The sequence below is a fragment of the Felis catus genome, chromosome D2 (assembly GCF_018350175.1).
Source record: "Felis catus isolate Fca126 chromosome D2, F.catus_Fca126_mat1.0, whole genome shotgun sequence".
Classification (NCBI taxonomy): domain Eukaryota; kingdom Metazoa; phylum Chordata; class Mammalia; order Carnivora; family Felidae; genus Felis; species Felis catus.
In genome coordinates, this window is record NC_058378.1 from 34,525,896 (window position 1) to 34,543,175 (window position 17,280).

At 37.0% G+C, this 17,280-nt stretch overlaps 1 protein-coding gene and 1 long non-coding RNA gene across 4 annotated transcripts in view; one reads left to right on the top strand and one right to left on the bottom strand.

Moving 5' to 3' along the window:
• LOC109492503 overlaps positions 1 to 17,280 on the bottom strand; it is a 66,161-nt gene that overhangs the window by 44,921 nt on the left and 3,960 nt on the right. The gene's annotated exons all lie outside the window — the stretch shown is intronic.
• The window catches only part of VCL (vinculin), a 111,896-nt gene that overhangs the window by 21,006 nt on the left and 73,610 nt on the right, over positions 1 to 17,280 (top strand). For both annotated transcript variants that reach the window (XM_003994069.6, XM_003994068.6), the window contains exon 2: positions 14,175 to 14,245. In XM_003994069.6, the coding sequence (XP_003994118.1) occupies positions 14,175 to 14,245 (71 nt within the window). The remainder of the gene's footprint in view (positions 1 to 14,174; positions 14,246 to 17,280) is intronic.

The following is a 17,280-nucleotide window of genomic DNA, read 5'->3' on the forward strand; positions in this document are numbered from 1 at the left end:
AGGTATATTGAAGAATGAATAAAAATAAAAGAATGAAGGTCTTTGATGTAGAAATGTTGGGGCTTGGAGCAAGCGGTCAAGAAAGAATTCTTGAGGCCTCTTTGGTGCAAAAAGGTGGTTTTATTAAAGCATGAAGACTGGACCCATGGCTAGAAAGGGCTGCACTGGGATTGTGAGAACAATTGATTACATACTTTCAAGTTGGGAGGGGTTAGGGATAGTATAAGTCTCTAAGGAATTTGGAAGCAAAGTTTCCAGGACCTTGAGGGGCTAGCTGTTGTTAGGATAGGTCATTTACTACTGTCTAGTAAAACCTTAGTCATAAGACCCTTCAGATGTATATCAGTGGGCCATATGCTTGGAGGATGATTGCTAACATATATCTTGGGGGGGGGGGTAGAGATAAAGGAAGTTTCCAAAGGAATTTTTATATGTTAATGGAGACTTAACAGGACCCTGGAGGTTGGGATGTTAAGCCCTTAGCAAAGTATTAACATCCAGGCAGTTGAGTTCCTAGAGGAAGGTCACTCTCCCTGTTTCAAGGACTTGTCACTGGGCTCTAAGTTGTAAGGAAATTTAATTTTTTTCTGTTGCTTTTGTTCCCCATATCAGTCTTCCTGAGTTAATTGTGCTGAAATAGAAGGAATTAGAATGGAGTAAAGGGTATATGTGGGCAGATAAGAAAATGGTAGAATTAAATGTTAACTTTTTTTTTTACTGTCTTTAATATTTTCTTATTTTAGTTGGCACTATTTTCTGAGCACATTATCAGTCATTGTGTGTCAGACCTGACCCCAGTGGAATTTGTTCTTTACTTGAAGCATCTGCTAAAGATTATATTCAGATCATGCAATGATCTTTTCCTCCCCACCAGTATTTATGAATATGCGATAGTTATTTAATTATAAGACTAGTGGGACTAGTACGGAGTTCCTGTTTAAGTAATCTTTTTAATAACTAAAAAAAATTAGAAAAACTAAAGCAGATTGAATGAAAAACCATCCTTTTATTTTCCTGTAATTATTGCTTGTTCTCCTCTTACTAAAGGCAGGACTAAAGGGTGAGAATTGGGGGAACTTTATGTGATGTAGTACTTGCTTATGCACGTTTCAAGACAAAAGGGAAATCCCTTTAAGTAGGATTTGATATGCTGTAAACGAGTGTAGGAATATTTGTCACTTAATGTCTTGCTTGCAAGTTAGGAAGTATACCTGAAAACCCAGGAAATGGAGCCAAGATGCTTGGATTTACATTCATGTTCTGCAACTTCTTTAGAGAAATTACCTCCCTGACCCTCCTTTTTAAAGTGATGCATTTAGGTTAGATTGCCAAATTCTTTTTTACTCTGAAATTCTCCGTGAAATGGAAGGAGCATATTTTGTGTTTATTTGAGATGGCTGGGAGAAAGTGGGTGGTGGCGAGAAGTTCACTGTGCTGGAGACCTGCTTTGTTGTTAATTTAGTGGCCATCCAGAGCGCAAGTGTAAGTATTTGTGATGCGTACAGAAGAGTACTGAGTTGAGGGAGAGAATCTAGCATTTGCCAATTGGAAGCCTGCCCACAGCATCTTCATAAATATGAATCTGGTGAGCAGGCTGCTCTGTTAACATTTATCTAACCTTAACTGATACAGTCAATCTTAAATTGGTTTAGAATAAAAGGCTGCTGCCGAGGCAGCTTAACACTAGTTATAAGGAAAGTATGTTGCATCAAATAAGCCTGCTTGACGTTAGAACTTGCCACTGACATGGTTCATCTACTATTTATCCCATGTGATTGTGTTATCATTGGTGCACATTTAAATTCAATTTTCGGCAGTTGGTCAAAATATGAACCTTTTAGGCACTGGTGGTTTCTCATTACTTTATGGATTATTACTTGCCAGGAATATTTTTTTAAAGTTTATTTATTTATTTTTAGAGAGAGAGTGTGCGGGCAGGGGAAGAATAGAGAAAGAGGGAGAGAGAGAGAATCCCAACCAGGCTCCACAATGTCAGCACAGAGCCTGATGCAGGGCTCCAACTCACAAATGGCGAGGTTGTGACCTGAGCCAAAATCTAGAGATGGATGCTTAACTGACTGAGCCACCAGGCGCTCCCTTACCAAGAATATTGTTGACACTTTTCATTTTATTTTTAAATGTTTTATTTATTTTTGAGAGAGAGAGTGCAAGCAGGGGAGGGGAAGAGACAGAGGGGGACAGAGGATCCGAAGCGGGCTCTGCACTGACAGCAGTTAGCCCAATGGGTGCTTGAACTCATGAACTGTGAGATCATGACCTGAGCTGCAGGTGGATGCTCAACTAACTGAGCCACCCAGGTGCCCCTGTTGACACATTTTAGAAATTTAGTTTGTTTTTCTGATTATAGAGGTAACGCATAGTCATTTTTTAAAAATCTGGAAAGTACAGGAAAAGATTAAGAAGAAAAGAGAAATCACCTGAAATTCAACTTTCCATGCTGTTTCCTTCTAGTCATTTTTTTCTTTTTTTTTTTTTTGAGGTAGCTATGTGTTTGGGGGAGAGGGGGATATTTCCTTAGTGAAACAGCTGAGGCATAAGTAGAATTTCCCATGACACTCATGATGTTGGGAATCTTGCCTTGTGTACTGTGCTAATTAAGAACTGAATGATTTTGTCTGGGGCACCTGGGTGGCTCAGTCAGTTGAGCATCCCGACTTTGGCTGTGGTCATAATTTCACAGTTTGTGAGTTCAAGCCCTCTCCTGTCAGTGCAGATCCTGCTTCAGATCCTCTGTCCCCCCGCCCCACCCCCATCCCTCCCTCACCGACACTTTCTCTCAAAAATAAATAAATACTAAAAAAATATAAGAACTGAATGATTTTATTAAACCAGGTAGCACAAACTCAGATGCCTGCACAACCAAATGTGTAAATGTGTGAATCAGACCAGTTAGAGGACACTGGGGAGTGGTAGGGACTGTGGTAAATTGAAAAATGTAGGACCTGATTGAAGAAGACTGCTACTATCTCCAGCTTATTGTTGCCATATGGAAACAGAGTCTTGTGTTACCAGATCTTCCTGATATCCAATAAAATCTGGAAATCTGTATTTCTTTTTAATGTGAAGTTTTCCGTTTTAAAAAAATACCGTGCCTGTCAAATAGGTCTGTAGATTACACCCGGCCCATACACTGCCGTTTTGTCATTCCTGACATAAATACTTCCCTCAGTCTTTCTCACAGCTCTCATAAGAAGAGCACTTTTATAACAAAATATTTAGAGGGGACTTGGATAAGGAATTTCTAAGAGTGGCTTCAGGAATTTTCAGTCTGTGTAGACACTGAGAGGGTTGCCTAATGTGGGAATGATAAACCTAGATATCCACAGAGACCAGGAACTGACATAAATGAGTGAAATGGTCTGGATATTAAGATTATAGGGAATGGTACAGAGAGTATATTCCCTATATAGGATATTTGGGTTCTAGCAAATTGTTTCTTTGCTGAAATGCAGATCTGATGTGGCCAATCTTCTAGTATGTCAAGAGTTTCATAAATTTGTATCTTTATGAAATTTCTTGACTTAAAAACAATGTGGACGAAACATAAATTACCGTTGGTCCAAATCTGCACAAAGGCCACTAATTTGTAACTCGTGGCCTAGATGACTGTTTTCCTAAGTATATCCTACAAATCCCAATTCCATCATAGGTTGGTAGGTATTAAGAAATTGGAAAGTGGTGGATTAAATTAAACAGATTTCCTGACTGAAAGTTATCTTAGATCCTTAAATAAACTGTTTGTAAATTCCTAAGAAGATATAGGTCATAGGCCCCACAGTTACAGTTAATGTCTCTGTCTTCACTCACCATCCGTCTTGTCTCTGAGGAAGAGATGATTTCCTCCTGGTAAATGTTAGTGTCTCTACCTGTTCTCCAGATTCTGTCCCTGCCTCTTTAGAGACCTTGCTTTACAATCAACGTCTTGTTTCCTGCCTCCTTTCCTTCAGCCTATCAACATGCTTGGTTTCTTTAAAGAAAATAATAACCATTTTCTTAGCATACACAAAAATTAACTTCAGATGGATTGTGGACCTAAAATGTAAGAGCTAAAACTGTAAAATTCTTAGAATAAAACATAGGAATAAATCCTCATGACCTTGGTCATGCAAAGCCTTCTTAGATACTATACTAAAAGCACAAGCCACAAAAGAAAACAAATAGATAACTTGAATTTCATCAGAATTAAAAACTTTTGTGCTACAAAGGACACCATCAAAAAAGTGAAAACAAGTCACAGACTGGGAGAAAATATGTGGTATAACCGTATAATGGAATATTATTTGACAATAAAAAGCAATGAAATACCGCTATATGCTCCAACAGGAAAGAAGCCAGTCACTAAAGGTTGTATCCTGGGGCGCCTGGGTGGCTCAGTCAGTTAAGTGTCCGACTTCGGCTCAGGTCATGATCTCACGGTTCGTGGATTCGAGCCCTGCATCGGGCTCTGTGCTGACAGCTCAGAGCCTGGAGCCTGTTTCAGATTCTGTGTCTCCCTCTCTCTCTGCCCCTCCCCCACTTGTGCTCTGTCTCCCTCTGTCTCAAAAATAAATAAACATTAAAAAAAATTTTTTAAATGTTGTACACTGTGTGATTCCATTTGTATCAAATATAGGCAAATCTGTAGAGACAGGAAGTAAATTACTGATTGCCTATGGCTGGATGGGGTGGAGAAGGTTTGGGGATAAATACAAGGAGTGACTGCAGATGGTTTCTGTATGGGATGATGATGATGTTCAGAAAATGATTATGGTGATGGTTGCACAACTCTCTGAATATACTGAAACCATTAACTATGGCAGTAGACGCTATTGACTCTTCTTTCACATTCTTGGAACTCTGTATTTCTTTAGCTTTCATGGCATAGTTCTACCATTCCACACATCCTGTTTTCAGACATTTCCTTCTCAGCTCTTTTCACCAGCTTGCTTTTCTACCAGCTCTACTCTGTTTCTTCAGCCTAGGCATGTAAACTGAGGAACCATCTCTTCAGTTGCTTATTGAGCAAGTGCTTATCTCCATCTCAACATCCCATAGGTAGTCATGATTTTCTTTCTCAGATCTGGTTTTCTCTTCCTATATTACCTATACTACCAAGTCCATTTGAGTCAGGAGCCTGAGAGTCATTCCAGACTTCTCCCTTACCCTCCACGTGGAATGTCACATAGATGCACCTCTTAAATCTGCCTTCATATCCATATCCATACTGCTGCTGCTTTTAGTTTATCTTTAGTTTACTTTCACTAAGACTCTAAGCTCTGTGTGATTAGGGGCCACATGTGTTTTCTTCATTACTGTCTATAATACCTGGCACATGGTATGTTATAGAAATATTTGATTGAATAAATGAACTAACAAATGAACTGATCATCCTAGTTTTTTTTGTTTTGTTTTATTTTGTTTTTTTTTTTTGCCTTTGTTTTATTTTTGCTGCTGAATTTTTCTTACTGAAATGCAAACCTAGTAATGTCTTTTGCTTAGGACCATTAAATAATTTCCCATCGGTTAGAGAATAAAGTCTAAGTCCACTGCACACAAGGCCCTCCCTGATGTGGTCCGTTTCTGCTTCTCCAATTTCCTGTCTTCTTCATATCTCCTCCTTGTGGACCTGTGTTCCTTGAACTGGCCGTACCTTCACATAGCTGCTCCACTGCTGGAAAGCTCTTTCTTCCCCAAATCCCATTACTCCTGGAGAAGAGCTCTTATCAGCCTTTCTAGAGTTTCTTTTCCTCTGTGAAACCTCTTCTACATCACTGATGCAGAGCTGAAGCTTGGATGTGACTCCGTTAGAGCATGCATTACACTGTGTAACAATGATTAGTTTAAGCATTTGTCTTGTCTTTCTGTGAAGGGCAAGGACTGAATCCCACTTACTTTTATATTGCCATCACACACAATGTTGTGCACAGTGCCTACCACATAGGAAGTACTCAATGAGTGGTTGATTAAATGAGTGAGTTGGAAATCAGAGTAGGTTAGAGAGTCCTTGTTTTTCTGGATATATGGCTTTTTAAACACCTGACTCTAGTATATCATCTGTGAATAATGCAAAAGGTACAGTGAGGGGTGGGTGGATCATAAATCCATCACCATTGCAGGAAAATAAGCAAAAGTGTTGCTGATGGTGGGCATATACATTATTATTGTTTTATGACATAGACATGGTACTGGACACAGCTGCATATCAGAATGGCCCTTCAGTATAATGGATTGATCAGCCTAATAGCTATACTACAGAAGCAGAGATTTGAGCCAAACTAAGTGCAGGCAGAATTGTGCACATTCCCTTGTCTGGTCACAATCAGTTGGTTTCCATCAGTTGGCTCAGTGGCTGGCCTACTGTAACTTTAAGTGTACATTTGGCTTACATTTTCATTGTTTGCATTTTCTTGTCTAAATACATTAGGGGAGCATCTGGGTAGCTCAGTCGGTGAAGCATCTGACTCGATTTCAGCTCAGGTCATGGATCTCACGGTTTGTGGGTTTGAGCCCCGATCCAGCTCTGCGCTGACAAGGTGGAGCCTGCTTGGGATTCTCTCTCCCTCTCTCTCTCTGCCCCTCCCTCTTAGCTCTCTCTCAAATAAAAAAATAAATAAAATAAAAATAAAAATAAAATACATTAGGGACTTCTGTTGATTACCATCTCCCTGCACCCTTTAAATCTGATGTTCTATGGCTACCACTTATACTGTGTAAATCTCTAACACAGATTCTCTTATGTGTTTTGTCTTTCTGTTTTCTTATATTTAGGCTAGCTAAGGGAGACATCTACATTAACATACTTTTAGTCTGGGTAATGACTTGAACCAGCCAAGTTGTTGTTTTTTTCTTTCTTTCTTTCTTTCTTTCTTTCTTTCTTTCTTTCTTTCTTTCTTTCTTTCTTTCTTTCTTTCTTTCTTTTTCTTTCTTTCGCTGGAAAGAAACCAAATCTCTGTACATTACTGAACCAAATTGAGTGGGTTGTGATAAAAGGAGTAATAACAACAGCAGAAGACAAAAGGCTTCTCACATAGAATTTTGAACTAAAGTCACATATTGAACAAAAGATATTTAAATTAACTACTGAACAAAGTAAGAGCTCTTCAAAAGAAACAGGGCTTCCCGCCAAGCCCCCTGAAAATGCCCCCAGGCCTCTTACTCATTCACTACCCTTATTTCATTTTATCTAAGGATGCTTTATTTCTTATCTCATTCTCTTCCTACCACCTAGCGGACACATAGTTGGCACTTACTGCCTGTTTATTGAATTGAGGGAATTGGGCCTCAAGAGTTAGAGGCAATTCTCTGAAGAAGAAAATAAAAGAGAAATAGTTTTAGCAGTGAATAGAACCAACAAGTCTGAATTTCAGCAATGGAACAAAGCTTGGAAGTAATAAAATGTATTTACTATAAAGTTAGATTACTTTGAAAGGGTTGTTTTTAAATGCTCACCTGGAAAACCTCAGAACTTATAATTAAGACCTATTTGGAATTCTGGCATTCTTTTCTCTGCCTTTTTTTTTTTTTTTTAAGTACCCTTCATGCCCAGCATGAGGCCTGAACTCACGGCCTTGAGATCAAGACCCAAGATGAGATCAAGAGTCCGATGCTCAACTGACTGAGCATCCAGGTGCCCTTCCCCTGCTTTGTACCCTTTAACTATGGGCATTTATTTTTCAGAGGGAATATGATTTATTTTAAGGTTAAAAAATCAGACATCAACTTTAACCTCATAATCATAAAATGTATAGATAAAATATACAGGAAGTGAGAGCTTTTAAATTTTGCATTTATTAATCATTTCATACCTTGCCTTGTTCCTAAAAAGAATTTGAAGTGGTAAATGAAGACTGAAGGTAGAAAAGATAAACTTAAAGGTAAATTTCCTTTATCAGAGAGCTAAAAGGTAATTGGGTCAACCTACAGTAGACAAGGAAGGAAAGAGATCACATAGTTGAGAAGAAATATTTGAGTAATTAGATGATTCATTTCAGGTCACATACATGACCATATATTTATTTATTTGTTTATTTATTTTTAATGTTTATTTTTCAGAGAGAGAGAGGCAGAGTACAAGCAGGGGAGGGGCAGAGAGAGAGGGAGACAGAATCCAAAGCAGTCTCCAGGCTCCAAGCTGTCAGCATGGAGCCCAACGCGGGTCTTGAAGTCACGAACCCTGAGATGACCCAGAGCTGAAGTGGAACCCTTAACAGACTGAGCCACCCAGGTGCCCCCATACATGACTATTTATTAGCTAAGCTGTAACTAGAAACCAAGTCACTAAATTCCTGTGCATGTGCTCTTAACATGTATGTAGTAAAAACATTTGGCTTAACTACTCAAGTAGTTAAGTGTTTTGATGACTGGTGCTGCCTGTGCACCACCAGAGAAGCATTTGTCCAAATTATTACTGACCTGCTTGTTTGCAAAGTGTAGCTTGTATTAGGAATCATGTGTTTCCCCACAGTAAGGCTGAGGCCTCCAGGAGTAATGTTTTCCACAAGCCATGAAGATTCCTGCTAGTTAACAAAGAGCATTTTGTGAATTAATCCCTTTCTTAATTGTTCTACTCTTTTTGTTTGGAAAAGATGGATGCTAAAAAAGCTGTTTTGTTTTGATAGTGTGGGGAAAGAGAAGGAAAGTACATTTCCTGGTTGATGGCCTAAAAAATGTGAAGCTTTTTCTTGGCTCTCCTAGATAGACTTTGCCAGCTGTTCACAAATAGAAGATGCTTTTCTGATCCTGCATATCTTTAGAAACTGGCTTCTTTGGAACTTCTTGACTTGATACTTCAGTGATAGAACACTGAATTGGAAAGATCTAGAACAGAGGATGACAACCTTTGAATAAATGGGCAAGTTAAGTTACATAATCTTCTCTGTCTTTGCTTGGCATACAAAGCCCTTCCCAAGGTGACTGGAGCTTCCCTTTCTAGCCTCATTTCTTTTGCTGAGGCCACACCAACCTGTTTTTCTTGTCTACTCAACCATATGCTCAAACACATCGGAGCCTTTGCCTGTTCTCTCCTTTCTGCTTGGACTGTCTGATCCCTCTCTTCTCCATCTAGCAACTCTGTCTTTGCAGACCCAGCTCCTTTGTTTTGTGAAGAGACCATGCAGCAAAGGTAAAAATGAAGGTTAATCTAGCAGCTGTGTGAAGAGTGAATTAGAAGAAGGAAGTCTAGAGTCAGGAAGACCAGTTTTAGGAGACAGTGAAAGTCCCATAGACCTGAGTTGTGCAATATAGTAGCCACTAGCCACATGTGGCAATTACAATTAAAATTAATTGAAAGAAGCCAATCGATAAAGGTTACATACAGGATGATTCTATACGACATTTTAGAAAAGGTAAAACTATGGAGACAGTGACATGATTAGTGGTTGCCAGGAGTGAGTTGTCATGTCGACTATGAGTTTTGGGTGATTATGATGTAGTCAATGGTAGGTTTATGGGTAGTAACAAATGTACTCTCTGGTGTGGGTTGTTGATAATGGGGGAGGCTGTTGTATGGAGCGGGGAGTGTATGGGAAATCTCTGTTATCTTCCCCTTAGTTTTGCTGTGAACTTAAAATGCTATAAATGAAAAATAAAATCTTAATTAAAAAATTAAGATTAATTAAAATTAAATAAAAAGTAATAATTTACTTCTTCAGTTGCACAAGCCATACTGCTCAATAGGCATATGTGGCTGTTGGCTACTGTATTGGGTAGGACAGTTCAAAAAGAACATTTCTATCATAACAGAAAGTTCTATTGGACAGCATTGCTAAAAATCAGTTCCTCAAGTGAAAATGACATTTATTCTACACAGTCATGCTTTATGTGTTTTGCCTTAAAAACGGGAGCATTTATTTATTGTACCTAATTTAATTCTGGACTGAGTATATTGAAGATTGGAGTGACTGTGGATACTGTCACCACAAGTATGAATGCAGCTTAGAATAGTAAATTAAGGGGTGCTTGGGTGACTCAGTCAGTTGAGTATCTGACTATTTCAGCTCAGGTAATGATCTCAGGGTGGTGGGATTGAGCCCCGCATTGGACTCTGTGCTGGGTGTGGAGCCTGCTTAAGATTCTCTCTCTCCCTCTGCCCTTCCACGCCATCTCCCTGCCACCAAAAAAGAAGAGCACAGGCTCTGGAACCACATGCCTTTTTTAAAAAAAAAAAAAAGCTTCTGGATAAGTAGCCTTTGAGTATATTTTTATTATCTACTTTTCTTTCCCCACTTACCCCTATCCTTAGAAAAGAGAAATAAAATATTTAAGTAAAATTCATTCATTCTTTAGTAATTACCTTCACCAGGGTCAGGTTATTGGTTATTCGTAAAACTGTTTTAATGGTTTTGCTGGTGTACTCATGATTGCTTTATTTTTAATTTTAATTTTTATTTATTTTTTTAAAAACAGATTATCTTAATTTTTAAATTAATTTTTTTTGAGAGAGACAGAGAAAGCATGAGTGGGAGAGGGGCAGAGAGAGAGGGAGAGAGAGGATCCCAAGCAGGCTCCCTGCTGCGTGGGGCTCAAACTCCCGAAACTGTGAGATCATGACCTGAGCCAGAACGAAGAGTTGGACAATTAACCGACTGAGCCATCTGGGTGCCCCATGATTGTTTTATTTTTTGAGGGTAAATCTTTGCCATATATCAGCCTTCCAGCATTGCTGCCTTCAAAGACCTTTCACCTAATTGATCAGAAGTCATTTCTGATTCCCCCCTCCTCGGTCTACTCCCCATCCCCCACTCCTTGCAGTCCAAGAGCAAGTCCTATTAGTTCTTCCTCCAAAAGAGCTAATTCTCCATTTCCACTTTCATGTCTTATTTTAAGTTACTGTCATCTCTCTGCTGGATGACTGCAGTAGCCTCCTAACTGGTCAGCCTGCTTCCCCTTACCCACTAAGATCACTTGGCCACATCACAGACAAAAATGTCTTTTTAAAAAGAAAATCAGGTCATTTCAATCTCCTGTTTAGCAGTCCTTCTTCTTACTGTGTTTAGAAAAGATTCCACACATCTTAACCTAGCCTAAAAGGCTCTTTGCCATCTGGCCCCTGCCTTCTTATCCAGCCCTATCACCACCACACCTTCTCCCCTCACTGAACTTCAGCCACTCTGGCCTCCTTAAGCTTCCTTGGATATACTCAAATTTTCCTGCCACAGGGTCTTTGTCTTGTTTCTCCCTATGGAGTGTTCTTTCCCAGTTCTTCCATGAGGCTTCCTTCTCAGCTTCAGAGTCTCAACTCCAGTGTTACTTCCTCAGAGAAGTCTTCTTTATCCACTCTTTAAAGTAGGAACCCTCTACTCCTACCCTATAGTCTATATAGCATCATCCTTACCATTATCTGGGGAGATTTTGTTTGTGTATTTATGTACTTGTGCACTTTCTGTCTACTCCTACTAGAATATAAGTTCCATGAGGGCAGGAGGCTTATCTTTACTCTCTGCTCTAGCCCCAATACCTAGAACAGTGCCTGGCTTATGTAGTTGTACTCAATAAATGTTTCATAATGCTGAATAACAGCTGAATAACTGAATGTTTTCTAAAGGAGATATAAGAGGAACTCACTCCTCTTCTTCCCTTGCTGTGTCTCTGTGTGTGTAAAATAAAAGAAATCTCCATGTGTCTAAAGATGAATATCCTTCTAGGCCCTGATACTCAGTATGAACTAGTGACTTTGTTGCTGAACTTCATTTTTTATTTCATGAAATCATGGCCCACAGCTTTTTGAATGGTTGATTTTAGTTGGAAAATATAGTGAACAATACATCTGGAAATATTCTGTCATGTTTTGATCTGAGAAACTCTAGAGAACCAGCTGCTGATTTGAAAGGCTTTTATTATGATACAGGCAGTCTATTGTCTACAAAAGCACTGGCTATTACACAGTGGTATATGTGTTTTTGCTTTTTTCTGAGTTATTAACTTGAGAGAAAAAACTTGTATTCATTAACTTATGCATGACTTGTATTCCCTGAGAATAGTTTATTGTATTATTTTCTTTAACTGATTTACTGTGCACTAAGGGATTTTTCTTACTTGTTTTTTTTCTTTAAACTCAATCAAAAGTTAAACAGTTAAATGGTAGGATTGAGATACTTTCCATTCTGGATTTAAAAAAAAATTACAGATTTCTGCATTAAACTGTGGTTTATATTTATGATTTAGCACTTTTATGTAGCTTTATATTGGTAAAATGGGTGGATTTCACCATTTACTATATTCAAGTTTACCTTTCTTTAGAGTACTTTAGAGTATGTGATATAGCTGTAGTGAAAGAAAAATTGACATCCAAGCCCTACAGAGGAATAATTTTGAAGAAAGTGAGTATGTGTACCATTTGTGATATAATAAATATGTGTGCACATAATCTGGTTAGTGTGGCTTTTAATATTTTGATATATTTTTATATTTTTAGATATTACTATTTGGAAGATTTATATGAAATGACATAATTACTACAGTTATTAGGTAGGAAATAATTGCATCTAAATAACCCAGAATAACATTTTAATATTACTTTTTAAATTATAAAAATTGTATATTCACATTTCAGAAGATTAGAAAAGAGGAAATACAGATACAGAATTTCCTAAGCATCATTATAATCACTGTTAACATTTTGTTTTGTATTCTTTCAGTGTTTTGCTTCATACATATGGATTTTTCTGGTTTGTTGTAATCATAGTGTATTTATTATTTTTATTCTTCCTTTTAAATGAAATATAATGTCAGAAAAATGTTTATGTAGTGCTGAGTCTTTATAACCATTGTTTTAATGGCTCTGTAGTACTCTATCTTTATCCTAATTTACTTAGCTGTTCCTTGTTGTTGGATAAGTTATTTAAAAAATGTTTTGGCTTTTATAACTAACATGATAGTGAATATTTTTGTGAATCTTGTTATTACCACATTTGGTATTATTGCTTATAGTGTATATTCTCTTTAAGTGGAATTCCTAGATATGACTTTTCATATCTCTTAACACATACTAGTAAATGCTTTTCCAAATGGAGTATGCCAGTTTACATTGCCATTAGAAGGGTATAAAACTATTCCATTGTAGCATTCAGCATTATATATTATTATTATTATTTAAAAAAAATTTTTTTTCCAACGTTTATTTATTTTTGGGGGGACAGAGAGAGACAGAGCATGAACGGGGGAGGGGCAGAGAGAGAGGGAGACACAGAATCGGAAACAGGCTCCAGGCTCTGAGCCATCAGCCCAGAGCCTGATGCGGGGCTCGAAATCACGGACCGCGAGATCGCGACCTGGCTGAAGGCGGATGCTTAACCGACTGCGCCACCCAGGCGCCCCTATATATTATTTTTTAAAAAGTTGATCTATAATTAGGGGAAAAATCATGTTGCTTTAGTTTGAATTTATTTATTTATTTTTAATTAAAAAAATTTTTTTTTTAGTTTAGAGAGAGCATGAGCAAGGGAGAGGGGCAGGCTCCATGCCCAATGCAGAGCCCGAGATGGTGCTTGATCCCAGGACGCTGGGATCGTGACCTGAGTGAGCTGACATCAAGAGTCAGATGCTCAACTGACTAAGCTACCCAGGCACCCCTGGTGTGAATTTATTTGATTAATGGGGAAGTTGTGTATTTTCATATGTTTGGTTTCTAGTTTCAGCATCATAATTGCTTTATACTTTTTTTCAGTTCCAGTACTATGTTTTTTTCCCCCCCGGTATAGACATTTAGCTTACTTATCTTCATTCATTGTACTTCATGTACTGTATTAGAGATATAGGGGTACCTGACTAGCTCCATTGGTGGAGCATGTGACTCTTGATCTTGGGGCTGTGGGTTTGAGCTCCACATTGGGTATAGAGATTACTTAAATATAAAATCTTAAAAAAAAAGATAAAGTAGTTTGTCAATTAAACATATATTCATATATCTCAGAGATGAGTTTATCTCTTTTTTTTACTGTGCTCCGCGGTGCCTTCAAATGAATTACTCTGAACAAGGGGTGGTACATTGTTTGTATCCCATATTGTTATCCAAGTATATTGTGGAAGGATATATGGGAACTATCTTGATAATTTCAAAAATCCAGAAATTTTCTTTGAATCCAGAAACTTCAATGATAAAGTATGTGTTTCAATATGTTTAAGTTTTTAAAAGTCTGAGAATTTATTATTGAATTGTGAATCTTTTTCTCCTGTAGGTTGGAAAAGAGACTGTTCAAACCACTGAAGATCAGATTTTGAAGAGAGATATGCCACCAGCATTTATTAAGTGAGTAAAACATTCTTCTCTTGCTAAGCAGAATAATCCTCTTGGTAGGAAAGAAAATTAACTGATTCCAGGAGCAACTTTTTTTTTTTTTTTAATATAAAAGTGTTTACAATTGAGATTTTGACTTTTCATCTTATAACACTGTAGTTCCTACTGTTGATTGTATTCATTGCTATTAGGCAGTTTTGACATAGTGATTTTTAATGAAAGTTTGACTTCTGAGTTTCATTATTTGGAATGGAAAAGATTCAGAAACATTCTGACCTTAGCAGGCATGAATCTGAGTTATATGCTAAACACCTTTGCTTGGAGATGAGGGAATAGATACAAACTTAAAAATTTATTGCAGTGTTATTTCAGTAACATTTTAAATTTAAGTTATATTTACTTATCACCCAAATTCCTACAAATAATTTTGCAGGTGTTTTGGCCTATCCTGAGTAAAAGTGGAGATACTAACTTTTGATTAGTTAAAACTTTGTCAAGTTTGTCTTTGCTCAGTGATTTTGTTCTATGGCAGTCAAGTCCCAAGTAAATGTAAAGGTTGGTGCATAGGACAGAAAAAAAGTGGAATCTTTACTTTTCAAAAGTCAGAAATAAGGTAAGGCTATTCAGTTACAAAAAAAAAGTGGCAAAGGATTTGAATAGTCACCTCAAAAGAGGAAATCTAAATGGCCAATAAATTAGGAACAGGTACTCTATCTCATTACTCATCAGAGCTGTGCAAATTACTCCATTATAAACCCTAAATTAAGAAGTGTGATAATATTAGTTGTTGATAAAGATGTGGAGCAATTGGAACTCTCATACACTCCTACTGGGAATGTAAATTGGTGCGGCCACTTTGGAAAACAGTTTGGTGTTAGTAAAGTAGAGGACAGACAATTCTCAGAGAAACTTATGCCCATGTACACTAGGATCCATATATGAAAACATTGATATCAACATTGTTCATGATGACTCCACTGGTCTGTTTATTGTAGAATGGATAAAAACAATTATGGTATAGTCACAAATTGGAATACCAATCAGTAATGAAAGAGAATTTTTCAATTCAAAATGGTTTTTGAATTCAATTCAAATGGATTTTATATTATGTGAATTTTACTTCAATTAAAAAAATGAATGAATCTCAAAAATAAATGAGAGAAATTAATGATAGATACATAGGTAGTCTCCATGTAGAAGTAAACTGCCTTAAAAAGATGAAGATAAGTAAGGAAATAATGATTACAAAAGTCAGGGTAATGGTACCTCTGGGAGGAAGGAAGAGGGTTATACTCAGGGTCAGGCCACACAGGGGCTTCTGAAATGGTAATAATATCAAAATAAACAATATATTTTTTATATTATATATATTTTATTTTATATATTTATATAAAATATAATAAATATTTATATTTTATTTATATCAAATATATAATATTTGATAAAAATAATATCAAAATAAACAAACGGTAATGTATTTCTTGATGTAAGTGTTGAGTTACTCACTCAACACAATATAGGTGATTGTTTTATAACTATTCATTATATTATATGTATGTTTTATACATATTTCTCTATGTATGTTATATATCACAATTTTAAATAAAGTGAGAAGTATTCTTTTATTTTTAACCTCCTTATGTTCTATTTTCATTGAACAGATGCAAAATTTCACCCATGTTGATGTCTTTTTATTTCTAACTTACTTGAGTGGGTGTTTCTACATAATTGTGTTTCTGTTAATTCTGCAAAATGTTCATGTGTCAGGAAGTAAGGGGCCAGAAGCATCTGTTTTTTGTAGAGCCTGTTTTGTGGGAGTATCTTTTCTGATTTGCCTCACTGGACTTGATAACCTCCAAGGTTTCTTCCAGCTCTAACCAATATGAGCCTACTTTGTTTATGTGCCATTTCATCAGCATGGTAATATTAAGAGGAGTGCTATGCTGTCAGTTAAACATTATAATTAAACTTATATTTGCCTTACATTAAAAACACAGATCTTGGGAATGCAAGCTGGTGCAGCCACTCTGGAAAACAGTATGGAGGTTCCTCAAAAAACTAAAAATAGAACTACCCTACGATCCAGCAATTGTACTACTAGGCATTTGTCCAAGGGATACAGGTGTGCTGTTTCAAAGGGACACATGCACCCCAATGTTTATAGCAGCACTATCCACAATAGCCAAAGTATGGAAAGAGCTCAAATGTCCATCGATGGATGAATGGATAAAGAAGATGTGGTGTGTATATACAATGGAGTATTACTCGGCAATCAAAAAGAATGAAATCTTGCTATTTGCAACTACGTGGATGGAACTGGAGGATATTATGCTAAGTGAAATTAGTCAGAGAAAGACAAAAATCATATGACTTCACTCATATGAGGACTTTAAGAGACAAAACAGATGAACATAAGGGAAGGGAAACAAAAATAATATAAAAACAGGGAGGGGGACAAAACAGAAGAGACTCAAATATGGAGAACAAACTGAAGGTTACGGGAAGGGGTGTGTGGGGGGGATGGGCTAAATGGGTAAGGGGCACTAAGGAATCTACTCCTGAAATCATTGTTGCACTATATGCTAACCAATTTGGATGTAAATTAAAAAAAAAATAAAACAAGTTAATACAAAAAGACATTAAAAAATCATTTATAGATTCACAAAACAGATTGGTAGTTGCTGGAGATGAGGCAGAGTGGAGTGGGGGGCCAAAATGGTGTAGTGGGTCAAACGTACAAGCTTCAGTTACAAAATAAATGAGTCTTGGGGGTATAATATAAAATTGTTAAGAAAATGAATTTTAAAAGTTATCATATGAAAAAATTAAAACTATGGATGGCAACTAGTCTTAGTTTGGTGATTCTTTCACAATATATACACATTTAAAATCATGTGTACATCTGAAACTAATATAATGTTATATGTCCATTATGCCTCAATAAAAAATAAAAAGAGAAAAAAAACCACATAGATCTAGCTCATATCTATTTGCCCCTCACTCCCTGGAAAGTATAGAGCATGGTGAGATAATGCACAAGGGGTTTT